Below are 18,253 nucleotides of genomic sequence, written 5' to 3'. Positions count from 1 at the left end.
AAGACTGTGAGCCCCCCGTGGGACAACCTGATCACCTTGTAAACTCCTTAGTGCTTAGAACAGTGCTTTGCACATAGTAAGCACTTAACAAATGCCATCATCATCATTATTATTCTCTGTGCCTCAGTGTCCTCATCTGTAAAATGGGGATTAACACTGTGAGCCCCCCGTGGGACAACCTGATCACCTTGTAACCTCCTCAGTGCTTAGAACAGTGCTTTGCACATAGTAAGTGCTTAATAAATGCCATTATTATTATTATTATTGTTATTATTGGAAGTGGGGAGTGGATCCTGGTGGGAGGGTATCATCATCATCATCAGTCGTATTTATTGAGCGCTTACTATGTGCAGAGCGCTGTACTAAGCGCTTGAGGGTATGGAGTTGGGGGGCTGTAGTGTAGGGACAGACCTCGGTTGCTCTCCCTACCTTTATTTTAAATCCCTCGGGTTCCGCTGTGGAGTGTTGTCGGGGCTCCTGGCCCTGTGCTCCCTGATCCCTCCGGTCACCGGGAAGCAGCTGGAAGTCAGAGACGGATGACAGAGTGCGATGGGGGGGTCTTTCCGGGGAGGGGGAGGTGGGGGAGAGGCTTCTCTGGCCCTCAGTGACCTCATCTGTAAAATGGGGATGAAGACTGTGAGCCCCCCGTGGGACAATCTGATCACCTTGTTAACCTCCCAGGTGCTTAGAACAGTGCTTTACACATAGTAAGCGCTTAATAAATGCTATCATTATTATTATTACCTTCTGCTGCCCCTCTGCTCTGCCCTTATATATGACCACATCGGGGGTTTTCCAACTTGCTTGGAGGAACTGGGTAAACAAATGGCAGGTCCTGGGAGGCCTTGTTTTCCTCAGAGTTTTCCACTCTGGAAACTGTGTGGGCACCCGTGTGGATGTGAGGGCCAAGGTGGAAGTCAGAGGGAAAAGTCACCACCATCTCCGGGGAGAGGGCGGGTAGAGGTGGCTGCGAAGTCTGGTTCCAAAACACCTCTCGGGACTGACTCTTGTCAATCAATCAATCGATCGTTTTTATTAATAACAATGGTATTTGTTAAGCGTTTACTATGTGTCAAATACTGTACTAAGCGATAAGGTAGATACAACCTAATCAGGTTGGACCCAATCCCTGTCCCACATGGGGCTCACAATCTTAATCCCCATTTTACAGAGGAGGTAACTGAGGCCCAGAGAAGTCAAGCGACTTGCCCACGTGACACAGTAGACAAGTAGAGGAGCAGGTCCTTCTGGCTCCCACTGAGTGCTTACTGTGTGCAGAGCCACTGTACTTAATACATTTATTAAGCGCTTACTATGTGCAAAGCACTGTTCCAAGCGCCGGGGAGGTGACAAGGTGATCAGGTTGTCCCACAGGGGGCTCACAGTCTTCATCCCCATTTTCCAGATGAGGGAACTGAGGCCCCGAGAAGTGAAGTGACTTGTCCGAAGTCACACAGCTGACAACTGGCGGAGCCGGAATTTGAACCCCTGACCTCTGACTCCAAAGCCCGGGCTCTTTCCACTGAGCCACGCTGCTTCCTGGCCATGCGGGGGGCCACCGGGGCCTGGTTCTGATGGGAATCCTGGTCCTACTGCCCTGATGTGCCACCCTGCAGCTGCTCCAGGGCGGTCTGAGCCCACAAAGTCTCCCCAACCCCCAACCCGAGCCCGGGTGGCCGGTTTTTCCCACCTCATAGGGCCGCCCGGGGGTTTCCTTCAGGATGCAGAAGTGTCCGCTGTGAAACAGGAAGAGCGAGCAGCACATGGGCAGGGGAGCACTGGAGTGGCCCGATCACCCCCTCCCTCTCCGGCCCAGCCCCTGATGGGCCGAGCGAGAGGCTGACCTCACCCAGGGGCAGCTCTGTCTTCAGTCAATCAATCAATCGTATTTCTTGAGCGCTTACTGTGTGCAGAGCACTGTACTAAGTGCTTGGAAAGTACAAGCTGGCAACATATGGAGACGGTCCCTACCCAACAGTGGGCTCACAGTCTAGAAATCCACAGTCAATCCACACTGGCACTCCTGCTGCAGGTTTGCATGCCTGGCAGGAACCAGGGCGGAGATTCGCGTGTTTGTGTCAGGGAGCAGGTGTGCATGGGGCAGGGGCGAGGGGGCCGGGATCCCCCGAGTCCAGAGGTGAGGGTGATGGGACTTGTCAACATCCATCGTCGTGGTTAAGGATGGACCATCCAACAGCCCTGATTCTTCTCTCCATCCTTGCCCAGTGACCCAGCACTGACCATCCCACACCCCTGACTCTCCCCTCTCCATCCCTGACCCTCCCCCAGTGACCCAGTCCGGACTATCTGATGAAGCAGCGTGGCTCAGTGGAAAGAGCACAGCCTTATTATTACTCTATTTTATTTGTACATATTTGTTCTATTTATTTTATTTTGTCAATATGTTTTGTTTTGTTGTCTGTCTCCCCCATCTAGACTGTGAGCCCGCTGTTGGGTAGGGACCGTCTCTAGATGTTGCCAACTTGGACTTCCCAAGCGCTTAGTACAGTGCTGTGCACACAGTAAGCGCTCAATAAATACGATTGATTGATTGGGAGTTCCAATCCTGGCTCCGCCACTTTTAAGCTGTGTGACTTTGGGCAAGTCACTTCTCTGGGCCTCAGTTCCCTCATCTGTAAAATGGGGATTAAGACTGTGAGCCCCATGTGGGGCAACATGATTACCTTGTATCCCGAACAGTGCTTGGCACATAGTAAGCGCTTAACCACCTCATTGTTATTATTATTATCTGACACCTCTGACTCTGCGGCTCCAACTCTGGGAGCACCTGGCCAGGAGTAAATTAAACCAAAGTGGTCTTTGGAAGGCCAAATAGCAGATTGTGGACACATAATCAGCAGGACTAATTTTCCAAAGAAGACACTAATGCTAGGAAAAGTCCAGGGAAAGCGTGGAAGAGGCAGACTCGCAGCTAGACAGAGACCTTAACAACGATAACGGAAGAACCGTTAGAAAGGTTACAGATTATGGCAGAAAACAGGATGTTCTGGAGAAAATAGATCCCTAGAGTCTCTGTGAATCGGGAACGACTCGATGGTCCTTGATAATGTCCGCTGGCCCCACTTACCGTGAGTCCCTGGCCGTGCTGACCATTGCTAGTCATGCTGGTCAATATTTTTATTCCTTAGTCCCTCCTGGGGCCGAGGGCACAGTAGTGTCCGGGCTGGGTAGCAGAGGACAGCTGGGGCTCGGGCCGGCCCCTATGAGGGTAGGAGGGTGCTTGCTGTGGGCCTGGATAATAATAATAATAATAATAATGATGATGGCATTTATTAAGCGCTTACTATGTGCAAAGCACTGTTCAAAGCTCCGGGGAGGTTACAAGGTGATCAGCTTGTCCCACGGGGGGCTCACAGTCTTAATCCCCGTTTTACAGATGAGTTCACTGAGGCCCAGAGAAGTGAAGTGACTTGCCCAAAGTAACACAGCTGACAATTGGCGGAGCCGGGATTTGAACCCATGGATGGCACCTCTGAGATGATGCTGGGGGGAAGGACTGATGGAAGATGGGGGGCTTGGTTACTGTGGGGCTGGGGGAGGGGCAGGGGGTCTTGTTCCCATCAGGGGAAGAGGGGCTCGAGAGGGGCAGTCAGGGGTTGGGTTAGGGGGAGGTGGGCCTGGGGAACGGCAGCTTTATTCTAGAGAATAATAATAATAATAATTGTATTTGTTAAGCGCTTACTATGTGCCAAGCACTGTTCATTCATTCAATCGAATTTATTGAGCGCTTACTGTGTGCAGAGCACTGTACTAAGTGCTTGGGGAGTACAAGTTGGCAACAAATAGAGACGGTCCCTACCCAACAGCGGGCTCACAGTCTAGAAGGGGGAGACAGACAACAAAACATATAAACCAAATAAAATAAATAAAATAAATATGTACAAGTAAAATAGAGTAATAAATATGTACAAACATATATAAATATATACAAGCGCTGAAGGGATACAAGGTAATCAGGTTGTCCCACGTGGGGCTCACAGCCTTAATCCCCATTTTACAGATGAGGGAACTGAGGCACAGAGAAGTGAAGTGACTTGCCCAAGGTCACACAGCTGACAAGTGGCAGAGTCGGGATAAGCAGCATGGCGTAGTGGATAGAGCACAGGCCTGATGGTTAGAAGGTCGTGGGTTCTAATCCTGACTCCACTACATGTCTGCGGTGTGATCTGGTCGAGTCACTTAGCTTCTCTGGGCCTCAGCTACTACAACTGTAAAATGGGGGATTAAGACTGTGAGTCCCCGTGAGGGACAGGGATTGTGTCCAATGTGATTACCTGGTATCTACCCCAGCACTGAGAAGAGTGCTTGGCACAAAGTAAGCGCTCAACAAGTACCATTATTATTATTACTATTAAAAGTAGGCATCAACCTCTCTGCCACCCAAGGCCACCACTGCGGCCTCCTCAGTGGACGTGAATGGCGCACCTTTCTGGGCAAGGTCGTCTGCACAACTACTGCTCTGTCTAGCCCTTGCTCTTCAGTGCTCCCTGTTCAGGGCTCCTGGGAGCCTCTTTGACAGGGTTAAAAATTCCCAGGAGGATTCCCGGTCCATCCCTGCTCCAGAGTTGGGTGACTGGGCTGGGGAATGATAGGCATAGAGGGAGGGGTCCAACCCCAGAAATCCCGGGCACAGGGGCGGGGAAGCCCCAGGGGGAGCAGGCAGAGCTGGGCTAAAGCTCTGCCAGCCGGGGAGAGACAGAGGACAGAGGACAGGGGACAGAGAGACAGGGAGAGAGAGAGACAGAGACAGAGACATACACACAGAGAGAAGGAAGTAGAAAAAGTGAGAGACAGAAAAAGAGAAAGCTAGAGAGGGAGAGAGAGAGAAAGAGAGGGAGACAGACAGAAAAAGAGAGACAGAGACCCAAACATACACACACACACAGAGGGAGGGAGGCAGAAAACGAGAGAGACAGAAGGGGGAGGGAGAGAGACAGAAAAAGAGAAAGATAAAAACAGAAAGACAGAGAGAAAGGAAGGGGGGGAGAGGGAGGGAGACAGAGAGAGACACACACACAGAGAGAGAGGGAAGCAGAAAAAGAGAGAGAAAGAGAAGGGGAAGGGAGAGAGACAGAAAAAGAGAAAGACAGAAACAAAGACAGGGAGAGGGAGAGAAAGAGGAAGAGAGAGGGAGGGAGACAGAGACAGAGAGAGAGAGAGGCAGAAAAAGAGAGAGAAAGAGAAGGGGGAGGGAGAGAGAGAAAAAGAAAGAAACAGAAAGAGAGAGGGAGAGAAAGAGGAAGAGAGAGGGAGGGAGACAGACACACACATACACACAGAGAGGGAGGCAGAAAAAGAGAGAGAAAGAGAAGGGGGAGGGCGAGAGACAGAAAAAGAGAAAGATAGAAACAAAGACAGAGGGAGCGGGAGAGAAAGGAAGAGAGAGGGAGGGAGACAGAGAGAGAGAGAGAGAGGGAGAAAAAGAGAGAGAAAGAGAAGGGGGAGGGAGAGAGACAGAAAAAGAGAAAGATAGAAACAAATAAAGACAAAGGGAGAGGGAGAGAAAGAGGAAGAGAGGGAGGGAGGGAGACAGAAAAAGAGAGACAGAGACACACACATACACAGAGAGAGGAAGGCAGAGAAAGAGAGACACAGAGAGACACAGAGAGATACAGAGAGAGAGAGAGAGAGAGAGAGAGAGAGAGAGAGAGAGAGAGAGAGAGAGAGAGAGCGACACGGACACAGAGGAGCCCCCCCGCAGAACCCCTGTCAGAGAGAGGGAGAAGGGAGAGAGATGGCGGAGGTGGAGTGGGGTTGGGGTTGGGTGGCCGGACGGGCGTCCGAGGCCAGCGGGCCCAACGTGTCCGGGCCGGGCCGGCCGCAGCTGGGGGTGGATTACCAGCACGTGCGCCTGCCCTTCGAGATCGCCCTCTGGATCCTCCTCGCCTCGCTGGCCAAGATCGGCGAGTGCTGCCCCGAAGGGACGGGCCGGAGGGAGGGACGGACGGAGGGACGGAGGGACGGAGGGACGGGGGACGGGCAGGGGCTGCACAGTGACCAGCACAGGGGGGAAAGGGGCCGGGGAAGGGCAGGGGCTGGCCAGAGCCATCCAGTCATTCAATCGGATTTATTGAGCGCTTACTGTGTGCACAGCACTGGACTAAACGCTTGGAAAGTACAGTTGGGGAACGTATAGAGGCGGTCCCCACACAACAACGGGCGCACAGTCTAGCAGGGGGAAACAGACAACAAAACCAAACATGTGGACAGGTGTCAGGTCATCAGAATAAATAGAAGTAAAGCTAGATGCACAGGGGCTGCACAGTGACCAGCACAGGGGGAAAGGGGCCGGGGAAGGGCAGGGGCTGGGCAGAGGCATCCAGTCATTCAATCGGATTTATTAAGTGCTTACTGTGTGTAGAGCACTGGACTAAGCGCTTGGAAAGTACAATTGGGGAACGTATAGAGACGGTCCCTACACAACAATGGGCTTACAGTCTAGAAGGGGGAGACAGACAAGAAAACCAAACATGTGGACAGGTGTCAAGTCATCAGAATAAATAGAAGTAAAGCTAGATGCACAGGGGCTGCACAGTGACCAGCACAGGGGGATAGGGGCCGGGGAAGGGCAGGGGCTGGGCAGAGCCATCCAGTCATTCAATCAGATTTATTGAGCGCTTACTGTGTGCAGAGCACTGGACTAAGCGCTTGGAAAGTACAATTGGGCAACATATAGAGACAGTCCCTACCCAACAACGGGCTCACAGTCTAGAAGGGGGAGACGAACAACAAAACAGAACATGTGGACAGGTTTCAACAGAATAAATAGAAGTAAAGCTAGATGCACAGAGGCTGGACAGTGGCCAGGGAAGGGGGCAAATGTCCGGGGAAGGGCAGGGGCTGGGCAGAGGCATCCAGTCATTCAATTATTATTTATTGAGCGCTTACTGTGTGCAGAGCACTGAACTAAGCGCTTGGAAAGTACAATTGGGCAACGTATAGAGACGGTCCCTACCCAAAAATGGGCTCACAGTCTAGAAGGGGAAGATAGACAACAAAACAAAACATGTGGACAGGTGTCATCAGAATAAATAGAAGTAAAGCTAGATGCACAGAGGCTGGACAGTGGCCAGGACAGGGAACAAGTGTCCGGAGAAAGGCAGGGGCTGGCAGTGGCCAGGGCATTCATTTGTTCAATTCATTCAATCATTCATTCATTCATTCAATCGTATTTATTGAGTGCTTACTGTGTGCAGAGCACTGTACTAAGTGTTTGGGAAGTACAAGTCGGCAACATATAGAGAATGGTCCCTACCCAACAATGGCCTCACAGTCTAGAAGGGGAAGACAGACAACAAAACAAAACATGTAGACAGGTGTCAAAACCGTCAGAATAAATAGAATTATAGCTATATGCACATCATTAACAAAATAGAATAGTAAATATATACAAGTAAAATAGAGTACTAAATACATACAAATATATGGAGAAGCAGCGTGGCTCAGTGGAAAGAGCCCGGGCTTTGGAGTCAGAGGTCATGGGTTCAAATCCCGGCTCCGCCAACTGTCAGCTGGGTGACTTTGGGCAAGTCACTTAACTTCTCTGTGCCTCAGTTACCTCAGCTGTAAAATGGGGGTTAAAACTGTGAGCCCCCCGTGGGACAACCTGATCACCTTGTAACCTCCCCAGCGCTTAGAACAGTGCTTTGCACATAGTAAGTGCTTAACAAATGCCATTATTATTATTATTATTATTATATATACAACTGCTGTTGGGGGGGAAGGAGGTAGGGCGGGGGGAGCGATGGGGAGGAGAGGAAAAAGGGGGCTAAGTCTGGGAAGGCCTCCTGGAGGAGGTGAGCTCTCAGTAGAGCTTTGAAGGGAGGAAGAGAGCTAGCTTGGCGGATGTGTGGAGGGAGGGCATTCCAGGCCAGGGGAAGGACGTGGGCCGGGGGTCGATGGCGGGACAGGTGAGAACGAGGCACAGTGAGGAGGTTAGCTGCAGAGGAGTGGAGGGTGCAGGCTGGGCTGGAGAAGGAGACAAGGGAAGTGAGGTTGGAGGGGGTGAGGGGATGAAGAGCCTTGAAGCTGAGAGTGAGGAGTTTTTGCTTGATGCGTAGGTTGACTGGCAGCCACTGGAGATTTTTGAGGAGGGGAGTAACATGCCTAGTGGGAGGTGGGGGTGTAGGGTTGTGGGGCGCAGGGGTGATGGGGGCTGCTCTCCCCTCTCTCAGGTTTCCACCTCTCCAGCCGGCTGCCCGCCGTGGTGCCCGAGAGCTGCCTGCTGATCGCGGTGGGGCTGGTGACCGGGGGCATCATCTTTGGGCTGAACGACAAGTCGCCCCCGGTCATGGACAGTGACATCTTCTTCCTCTACCTGCTGCCGCCCATCGTGCTGGACGCGGGCTACTTCCTGCCCAGCCGGCCGTTCTTCGAGAACCTGGGGGCCATCCTGCTGTACGCGGTGGCCGGCACCCTGTGGAACGCGCTGGGCGTGGGCCTGTCCTTGCACGCCGTCTGCCGCGTGCCCGCCTTCGGCCTGCGCGACGTCCCGCTGCTCCACAACCTGTGGTTCGGCAGCCTGATCGCCGCCGTGGACCCTGTGGCCGTCCTGTCCGTCTTCGAGGAGATCCACGTCAACGAGAAGTTGCACGTCCTCGTGTTCGGGGAATCCCTGCTCAACGACGCCGTCACCGTGGTCAGGCCGGGAGTCCTGGGGGTCCTAGGGAGCCATCCCCCCCACCATTCCTGCCCTCGGGGAACCCCACTCCCACCCTTGGGGTTACCACGATTTATCCTTGGGGACCCCCTGTCCCACCTAAGGGGAAGAGCCCCCCCCCCGCCCCGATCATGCCCACAGGAAGGCCCTGGTTCCCAGCCCAAGGGTGGGTTGGGGTGGACACCCACTTCTACATGAAGCAGCGTGGCTCAATGCAAAGAGCCCGGACTCGGGAGTCAGAGGTCATGGGTTCAAATCCCAGCTCCGCCAATTGTCCGCTGTGTGACTTTGGGCAAGTCACTTAACTTCTCTGTGCCTCAGTTACCTCATCTGTAAAATGGGGATGAAGACTGTGAGCCCCACGTGGGACAACCTGATTATCTTGTATCCTCCCCAGTGCTTAGAGCTGTGCTTTGCACATAGCAAGCGCTTAACATATGCCATCATCATCATGTGGGACAAGGTCTGTGTACAACCTGATTACCTTGTATCCACCCCAGCGCTTAGAACAGAACTTGGCACATAATAAGCAATTAACAAGTACCTTAATTATTATGGAGAGACAATATCATTACTATTATGGTATTTATTAAGCCCTTATTATGTGCAAGCATTATTCTAATAATAATTAATGATAGGCAATGTGGTTTAGTGGAGAGAGCACAGGCCTGGGAAACAGAAGGACCTGGCTTCTAATCCTGGCTCCATCTCATGTCTGCTGTGTGACCTTGGGCAAGTCACTTCACTTTTCTGAGCCTCAGTTACCTCATCTGTAAAATGGGGATAAGAGTGTGAGCCCCATGGGGGACAGGGACTGTGTCTGGCCTGATTAACTTGTATCTACCCCAGTGCTTAGAACAGTACTTGGCATGTAGTAAGTGCTTAACAAGTACCACAGTTATTATTCTAAGTGCTGGGATGAATGAAAGTTAATCAGATTGGACACAGCCCCGGTCCCACGTGAGGCTCACAGTTTAAGTAGGAGGAATAGTAATAAGAATCAATGGGAGGAGAAGGAAAAGGATGAGAAAGAGGAGGAGAAAGAGGAAGAGGAGAAGGAGGAGGAGGAGGAAGAGGAGGAGGAGGAAGAGGAGAAGGAGGAGGAAGAGGAGGAAGAGAAGGAGGAGGAAGAGGAGGAGGAGAAGGAGGAGGAGGAGGAGAAGGAGGAGGAAGAGGAGGAGGAAGAGGAGGAGGAAGAGGAGAAGGAGGAGGAGGAGAAGGAGGAGGAGGAGAAGGAGGAAGAGGAGGAAGAGGAGGAGGAGGAAGAGGAGGAGGAGAAGGAGGAGGAAGAGGAGGAGATGGAGGAGGAGAAGGAGGAGGAGAAGGAGGAGGAGAAGGAGGAGGAGGAGGAAGAGAAAGAGGAAGAGGAGGAGGAGGAGGACGAAGAGGAGGAAAAGGAGGAGGACAAAGATAAGGAGGATGAAGAGATGGAAGAGGAAGAGGAGGAAAAGGAGGAGGACAAAGAGAAGGAGGATGAAGAGATGGAAGAGGAAGAGGAGAAGGGGGAGGAGGAGGAGGAAGAGGAGAAGGAGGAGGAGGAGGAGGAGAACGAAGAGGAGGAAGAGGAGGAGGAGAAGGAGGAGGAGGAGGACAGGCTCCCAGGCTGGGCTGGCAGGTGGGAGATGCATCGGGACAAATCCAGGAAGGCCTTCTGGAGGAGTGGACATCTGGGCTCTGAGTTAGTGGGAAGAGAGAGAGTGTCTCAGGAACAGACAGGGGAAGAGGTACCTTCCCCCAGTTCTGCAGCGGGGCTAGATGAGTACTGGCTTAGTCGTTGAGGAACTGAACGGTGCTCCCCGCGACCCCAGGTACTCACCTGAACCCCCAGGCACCACCCCAGCCCCCTCCCCCTTAGCTTGCCAGATCCATGCAGGTCCCAAGGGCTGCCACCCCCCCAGATACAGGTTCGGGGTCCCAGCCCGGCCCCAGTGCAGCCCCCATTCAGGATGCTCTTCTCTTGGGCTATGAGTGTAGCAATCAATCAATCAATCAATCATATTTATTGAGCGCTTACTGTGTGCAGAGCACTGTACTAAGCGCTTGGGAAGTACAGGTTGGCAACATATAGAGACAGTCCCTACCCAACAGTGGGCCATTCATTCATTCATTCATCCAACAGTATTTATTGAGCACTTACTGGCTATATCCATATTTCTGTAGCCCAGAGGAGTAGCCACATGCAGTCCCAACTGGGCCCTGGGCCCCCAAACTCTTGGTGACCCTTTCCAGCACGCCCATCCAGAGCCAACCTTGTCCTCTGTCTCAGCCACCGGAGTCTGGACTTAGCCATTTGTGGGGTCCGTTAGTCAGTCATTCAATCAATCGTATTTATTGAGCGCTTCCTGTGTGCAGAGCACTGTACTAAGCGCTTGGGAAGTACAAGTTGGCAACATATAGAGACGGTCCCTACCCAACAGTGGGCTCACAGAGACGGTCCCTACCCAACAGTGGGCTCACAGAGACGGTCCCTACCCAACAGCGGGCTCACAGTCTAGAATAAGCCATTTGTGGGGTCCGTCAGTCAGTCATTCAATCCTTTGTATTTATTGGGCGCTTACTGCGTGCAGAGCACTGTACTAAGCGCTTGGGAAGTACAAGTTGGCAACATATAGAGACGGTCCCTACCCAACAGTGGGCTCACAGAGACAGTCCCTACCCAACAGTGGGCTCACAGAGACGGTCCCTACCCAACAGTGGGCTCACAGTCTAGAATTAGCCATTTGTGGGGTCCGTCAGTCAGTCATTCAATCCTTCGTATTTATTGGGCGCTTACTGTGTGCAGAGCACTGTACTAAGCGCTTGGGAGAGTACAGTATAACACTATAACAGACACATTCCCTGCCCACACTGAGTTTACAGTCTAGAGTGGAACTCTTCATCTCCTGCTCCTCCCTGTCATTTCCCTCTTCCTCCACCCTTAATCCTTCTCCTGTTCATGTCCCCCTCCACACCTCTTTCTCTTCTGTCCCTCTTCCTCCTCCCTCCCTCCCCAACATCCCACTTCCTTCTACTTCTCCCATCCCTCTGCTTTCCCACCGCCCCCCACCCGTCGGGCCCCACAGGTGCTGTACAAGCTCTTCAAGTCCTTCAGCGAGAGGCCGTCCGTCCGCGTGGGGGACGTGGTGGCCGGGGCCGGCCTGTTCCTCCTGGTGGGAATCGGCGGGGTTGTGGTGGGCCTGCTGTTTGGGGTGACGGCCGCCTTCACCACGCGCTTCACGGAGCCCATCCGGGTCATCGAGCCGCTCTTCGTCTTCCTGTACAGCTACCTCTCCTACCTCACCGCCGAGATGTTCCATCTCTCCGGGATCGTGGCGTGAGTGTCGCTCGCCTGCCGCCCCCCGGGCTGGGGTCCGGGCCCGGGGCCGTGAAGCCGTGCTCTCTCAGAAGGGAAGCTTGTGCTGTGGGATTCCAGTGCTTTGCACATAGTAAGTGCTTCACAGATGCCATCATTATTATTATTAGTCAGTGGGTCCAATTCCACCCACTACATACTGAGTAATGGTATTTATTAAGCGCTTACTGTACTCAGAGCCCTGTTGGCACAGGGAAAGAGAAACAGGCACTAGTGGATAGAGCACGGGCTTGGGAATCAGAACGACCTGGGTTCTAATCCCGGCTCGGCCACTTGTCTGCTCTGTGACCTTGGGCGAGTCACTTCATTTTTTCTATGTCTCAGTTCCCTCATCTGTAAAATGGGGATCATCATGATCATCAATCGTATTTATTGAGTGCTTACTGTGTGCAGAGCACTGTACTAAGTGCTTGGGAAGTACAAGTTGGCAACATATAGAGACAGTCCTTACCCAACAGTGGGCTCACAGTCCAGCCCCATGTGGGACAGGGACTGTGTCCAACCTGATTAGCTTGTACCTGTCCCAGTTCTTAGTACAATGCTTGGCACACAGTAAACAATTAACAAATAATAATGATGACATTTGTTAAGCGCTTACTATGTGCCAGTCACTGTTCTAAGTGGTGGGGTAGATACAAGATAATCAGGTTGGACACAGTCCCTGTCCCACATGGGGCTCCCAGTCTTAATTCCCATTTTACTGATGAGGGAACTCAGGCACAGAGAAGTTAAGTGACTTGCCCCAGGTCACACAGCAGACAATAATAATGATAGTATTTGCTAAGCGCTATGGGCCAAGCACTGTTCTAAGTGGAAGAGCTGGGATTAAAACCTATGACCCTCTGATTCCCAAGCCTGTGCTCTATCCATTTGGGCATGCTGCTTCTTATATTATTATTATTATTATTATTATTATTACTATGGGTTAGACAGGGTCTCTTCTCCTCTGGGGGAACACGTCCACTTCTTCCTCTCCTCCACTGTGCTGCCCCAGGTCAATGGTCCCCAATTCCCCAATAGCATCTAACCCCAGTACAAGGGAATCCCTCCCAGTCCCACCTACATCCCAGATGCTCCCCTATACAGCAAAGGTATTGAAACGGTTGCAATTTTTTTGTGTCTGGTATTAAGTGATAATTATGTGTCAGTCAGTCAATTGTATTTATTGAGTGCTTATTGTGGGCAGAGCATTGTATTAAGCGCTTGGGAGAGTACAATATAAAAATATAACAAACACATTCCCTGCCCACAACGAGCTTCCTGACTAGAGTGGGATTCATTCATTCATTCATTCATTCAGTCAGTCAGTCAGTCAGTCAGTCAGTCGTATTTATTGAGCACTTACTGTGTGCAGAGCACTGTATTAAGCACTTGGGAAGTACAAGTCGGCAACAGATAGGGACAGTCCCTACCCAACAACGGGCTCACAATTTAGTAGGGGGAGAAGGACAACAAAACAAAACATGTAGACAGGTGTCAAAATCGTCAGAACAAATAGAATTATAGCTATATGCTCGTCATTAACAAACTAAATAGATCAGTAAATTTGTACAAGTAAAATACATAGAGTAATAAATCTGTACAGATATATACAAGTGCTGTGGGGAGGGGAAGGAGGTAGGGTGGGGGGGTGGATGGGGAGGAGGAGAGGAAAAAGGGGGCTCAATTTGGGAAGGCCTCGTCAAGTATATTAGATTGAACATAGTCCCTGCCCAACGTGGGGCTCACTGTTTAAGTTGGAGAGGGAAGGATTTAATCTCCATTTTACAGATGAGGCATAGAGAAGTGAAGTGACTTGCCCAAGGTCACACAGCAAGCAATAGGCAGATCTGGGATTAGAACCCAGGTTCTCCAACTCCCAGGCCCATGCTCTTCCCACTGGGCTACACTTATGAGTGTGATATTATGCAATTATAAGTGCTCAGTTCTCTGAGAAAAAGAGATGCAGCATGGCCTAGTGGAAAGAGCATGGGCCTGGGAATTGGAGGACCTGGTAGATAAGCAGCATGGCTCCATGGAAAGAAAAACTGGCAACATCTAGAGACGGTCCCTACCCAACAGCGGGCTCACAGTCTAGAAGGGGGTTGGCAATGCTAGGCTGCCCGTGGGCGACAGGCAGAAACAACAGCACGTTGTGCCCAATGCACTTGGGGGATTGGGAACCTAGTAGACAAAGTGGGCTGCTTAGGGCTGTGGTCTCCAGCCTGGGCAGCACCTGTTCCCATTAATGCATAGTCTAGTGGGGGGCAGGGATGGGGGGCCTGGGAAAGGGTGGGCCCCCACCACTCCAGGATAGTGAGGAGCATCAGCTGGTTTTGGGACTGAGATCTTGGATGACACCAGGGGTGGAGATGGGGGTTGGTTTTGCGTTGGGGAAGAGGGTCGCTGTAGATACCTGAAGTGTTTGAAAGACCTGATCTGGTGAGGTGGAGGGAACTCAAAGGGAGAGACAAGGATGGAGAGAGGGGCGAGTCCGGGGTGTTGGACGGATGATGCCCGCTGGGTCACTAGGGGAGGGTCACAGACAGAGAGGGGAGAGTCAGGGGTGTGGGATGGTCTATGCTGGGTAATAAAGATAATAATAGCATTTATTAAGTGCTTACTGTGTGTAAAGCACTGTTCTAAGTGCTGGGGAGGTTACAAGAGAAGCAGCTTGGCTCAGTGGAAAGAGCCCGGGCTTTGGAGTCAGAGGTCATGGGTTCAAATCCCGGCTCCGCCAACCGTCAGCTGTGTGACTTTGGGCAAGTCACTTCACTTCTCTGGGCCTCAGTTCCCTCATCTGTAAAATGGGGATTAAGACTGTGAGCCCCCAGTGGGACAACCTGATCACTCTGTAACCTCCCCAGAGCTTAGAACAGTGCTTTGCGCATAGTAAGAGCTTAACCAATACCATCATTATTACAAGGTGATCGGGTTGACCCTCGGGGGGCTCACAGTCTTAATCCCCATTTTACAGATGAGGTAACGGAGGCACAGAGGAGTTGAGTGACTTGCCCCAAGTCACACAGCTGACAGTCGGCCGGGGTTTGAACCCGTGACCTCTGACTCCAAAGCCCGGGCTCTTTCCACCGAGCCACGCTGCTTCTCTAAGCTTCTCTGCTACTTTGGGTCACGGGGGGACAGTCAGGGACGGAGAGGGGAGAGTCAGGGGTGTGGGTTGGTCCACGCTGGGTTACTGGAGTCGGGGAGACGGAGCCGTGGGCTGGAGGGCCGGTGGGGCTGATCCAGGCCCACGTCACTCAGGCGCGGTGTTTTTCCAAGCGCCCAGACTTGGCTGGGACGGAAGCGCTCACAGGCCTCTCCACATTCCCGGCCTCGCTAGCGGTGAGAATGTGCCCCTGGCTCCGGGCCACGAGAGACATACCGAGCCAGTCCAACGGCCGCGGCCCCGGGCCCCGCCAACAGGAATAGCACCGGCCAAGTATTTGGAGCGCTGCCTTTATAAGGCAGAATCTTCATTGGAAAAGGCATTCCATTCTGGCCAAAGAAACATCAACAGCAGCCCGGGAGCCAAGCTGCTCCTTGGCTCGGCCCCACAGCTCATCCACCCTGGGACTCTGCCTCTGACGGGGGCTCCAGGACCCGTGGACTGACCGTCCTGCCGGACATCTGCCGTCACGGTTAAGGATGGACCTTCCCAAATCCCGGATTCTCACCAAGTGACTCGGCACGGACCATTAGGGAAGCAGCGTGGCTCCGTGGAAAGAGCCCGGGCTTGGGAGTCAGAGGTCATGGGTTCAAATCATCATTATCAATCAATCAATCAATCGTATTTATTGAGCACTTACTATGTGCAGAGCACTGTACTAAGCGCTTGGGAAGTACAAATTGGCAACATACAGAGACAGTCCCTACCCAACAGTGGGCTCACAGTCTAAAAGGGGGAGACAGAGAACAAAACCAAACATACTAACAAAATAAAATAAATAGAATAGATATGTACAAGTAAAATAAATAAATAAATAAATAGAGTAATAAATATGTACAAACATATATACATATATGCAGGTGCTGTGGGGAAGGGAAGGAGGTAAGACGAGGGGGACGAGGGGGAGAGGAAGGAAGGGGCTCAGTCTGGGAAGGTCTCCTGGAGGAGGTGAGCTCTCAGTAGGGCCTTGAAGGGAGGAAGAGAGCTAGCTCTTCACTTCTCTGGGCCTCAGTGACCTCATCTGTAAAATGGGGATGAAGACTGGGAGCCCCACGTGGGACAACCTGATCACCTTTTATCCTGTCCAGCGCTTAGAACAGTGCTTTGCACATAGTCAGCACTTAACAAATGTCATCATTGTTATTATTATTATCTGACCTCCCACCCCAACTCTCCCCCTAGTGACCCAGCATGGACCACCCCACACCCCTACTCTCCCCTCTCCATCCCCGACTCTCCCCCAGTGACCCAGCATGGACCGTCCAGCACCCCTGACTCTCCCCCAGTGACCCAGCCTCTCTGGACCTGCCAGAGTTTCCAGCTTCCCGGCTTCCCAGGGGATGGAATTCCTTGTGCTCCGCTCCTGCTGGGGGAAGGTTGTGTCTCGGCAGCAGCATGTAGGGTAGGTCCAGAGGGGCCACAGGTGACTACAAACTGCTGCTGACTTTCCTCGCAACGGAAGTCACTGAAGCAGCGTGGCTGAGCAGAAAGAGCCCGGGCTTCGGAGTCAGAGTTCATGGGTTCAAATCCCAGCTCCGCCAATTGTCAGCTGTGCGACTTTGGGCAAGTCACTTAACTTCTCTGGGCCGCAGTTCCCTCATCTGGAAAATGGGGATTAAGACTGTGAGCTCCACGCGGGACAACCTGATCAACTTGTAACCTCCTCAGTGCTTAGAACAGAGCTTTGCACATAGTAAGCGCTTAATAAATGCCATTATTATTATTGTTATTATTATGACCCTTCATCACGAAAGGCTGCCAGTGGCCACAGTGAACATCGTGACCCTTCTGCTGAAATGCTATCGATGTTCCAGGGGTCAGTCTGGGTGGGATGGTCCTGGTGCTGGGGGTGGGGTGTGGAGTGGGTACCGGACTCCCAGGCGAACGACCTCACTGCCTAATGAACCTTAAAGGGCAGACGGGCAGCGGGCCAAGCCTCCCCATCCCCCCGCATCCCTGCCGGGGCCAGAGCTGCGACCATGCAGGGCTGACTGACCCCCTGAGCTGGAAATTTTTTTTTTAATGGTACTCGTTAAGGGCTTACTACGTGTCAAGCTCTGTACTAAGCGCTGGTGTAGATACAAGATAATCAGTTTGGACACAGGCTTTTTTTTTTTACTTTTATGGTATTCGTTTAAGCTCTTACTATGTGCCTGGCATTATACTAAGAGCTGGGGTAGATAGCACGTTAGCAGGTTGGACACAGTCCCTGTCCCACACGCGGCTCACAGCCTTAATCCCCATTTTACCTATGAGATCAATGAGGCTCAGAGAAGTGAGGTGACTTGCCCAAGGCCACCTAGCAGCCATGTGGCGAAGCTGGGATTAGAGCTCAGGCCCTTCTGACTCCCAAGCCGGTGTTCTATCCGTTAGGCCCCTCCCCACAGCAACTGTATATATGTATATACGTTTGTATGTATTTATTACTCTATTTTATTTGTACATATTTATTCTATTTATTTTATTTTGTTAATATATTTTGTTTTGTTCTCTGTCTCCCCCTTCTAGACTGTGAGCCCACTGTTGGGTAGGGACCGTCTCTATCTGTTGCCAAATTGTACTTCCCAAGCGCTTAGTCCAGTGCTCTGCACACAGTAAGCGCTCAATAGATACGATTGAATGAATGAATGAATGAATGAATGAATGAATAAATGAATAGGCCATACTGTTTCTCTATCCAGCATGGCTCAGTGGAAGGAGCCCAGGCTTGGGAGTCAGAGGTCATGGGTTCTAATCCCGGCTCCGCCGCTTATCGGCTGTGTGACTTTGGGCAAGTCTCTTACCTTCTCTGTGCCTCAGTTACCTCATCTGTAAAATGGGGATGAAGATTGTGAGCCCCACATGGGCCAACCTGATCACCTTGTATCCCCCCAGTGTTTAGAACAGTGCTGTGCACAGAGTAAATGCTTAACAAATATTATTATTATTATTATCCCATGTGGGGCTCGGGGATTGGACCCCAGACAGCCGTAGCTCTATGAGCTGGACTGCGGGGCTGGATCATGGAGCTGGACAATGGGGCTGGGCCATGGAGGTGAATCCCCGGGCTGCAGTGTTGGGGTGGGCCGTGGAG

At 51.9% G+C, this 18,253-nt stretch overlaps 1 protein-coding gene across 1 annotated transcript in view; it reads left to right on the top strand.

Moving 5' to 3' along the window:
- The first annotated feature begins 3,223 nt into the window (after positions 1–3,223).
- LOC119929616 (sodium/hydrogen exchanger 2-like) overlaps positions 3,224–18,253 on the top strand; it is a 34,343-nt gene continuing 19,313 nt past the window's right edge. Inside the window, exons 1-4 of the mRNA XM_038747791.1 lie at positions 3,224–3,229; positions 5,807–5,924; positions 8,196–8,659; positions 11,743–11,993. Coding sequence (XP_038603719.1) covers positions 3,224–3,229; positions 5,807–5,924; positions 8,196–8,659; positions 11,743–11,993 — 839 coding nt within the window. The remainder of the gene's footprint in view (positions 3,230–5,806; positions 5,925–8,195; positions 8,660–11,742; positions 11,994–18,253) is intronic.

This window comes from Tachyglossus aculeatus, chromosome 6 (genome assembly GCF_015852505.1).
Source record: "Tachyglossus aculeatus isolate mTacAcu1 chromosome 6, mTacAcu1.pri, whole genome shotgun sequence".
NCBI lineage: Eukaryota > Metazoa > Chordata > Mammalia > Monotremata > Tachyglossidae > Tachyglossus > Tachyglossus aculeatus.
The sequence above is the reverse complement of the archived record's forward strand: the minus strand, read 5'-3'. Positions and strand labels throughout refer to the sequence as shown.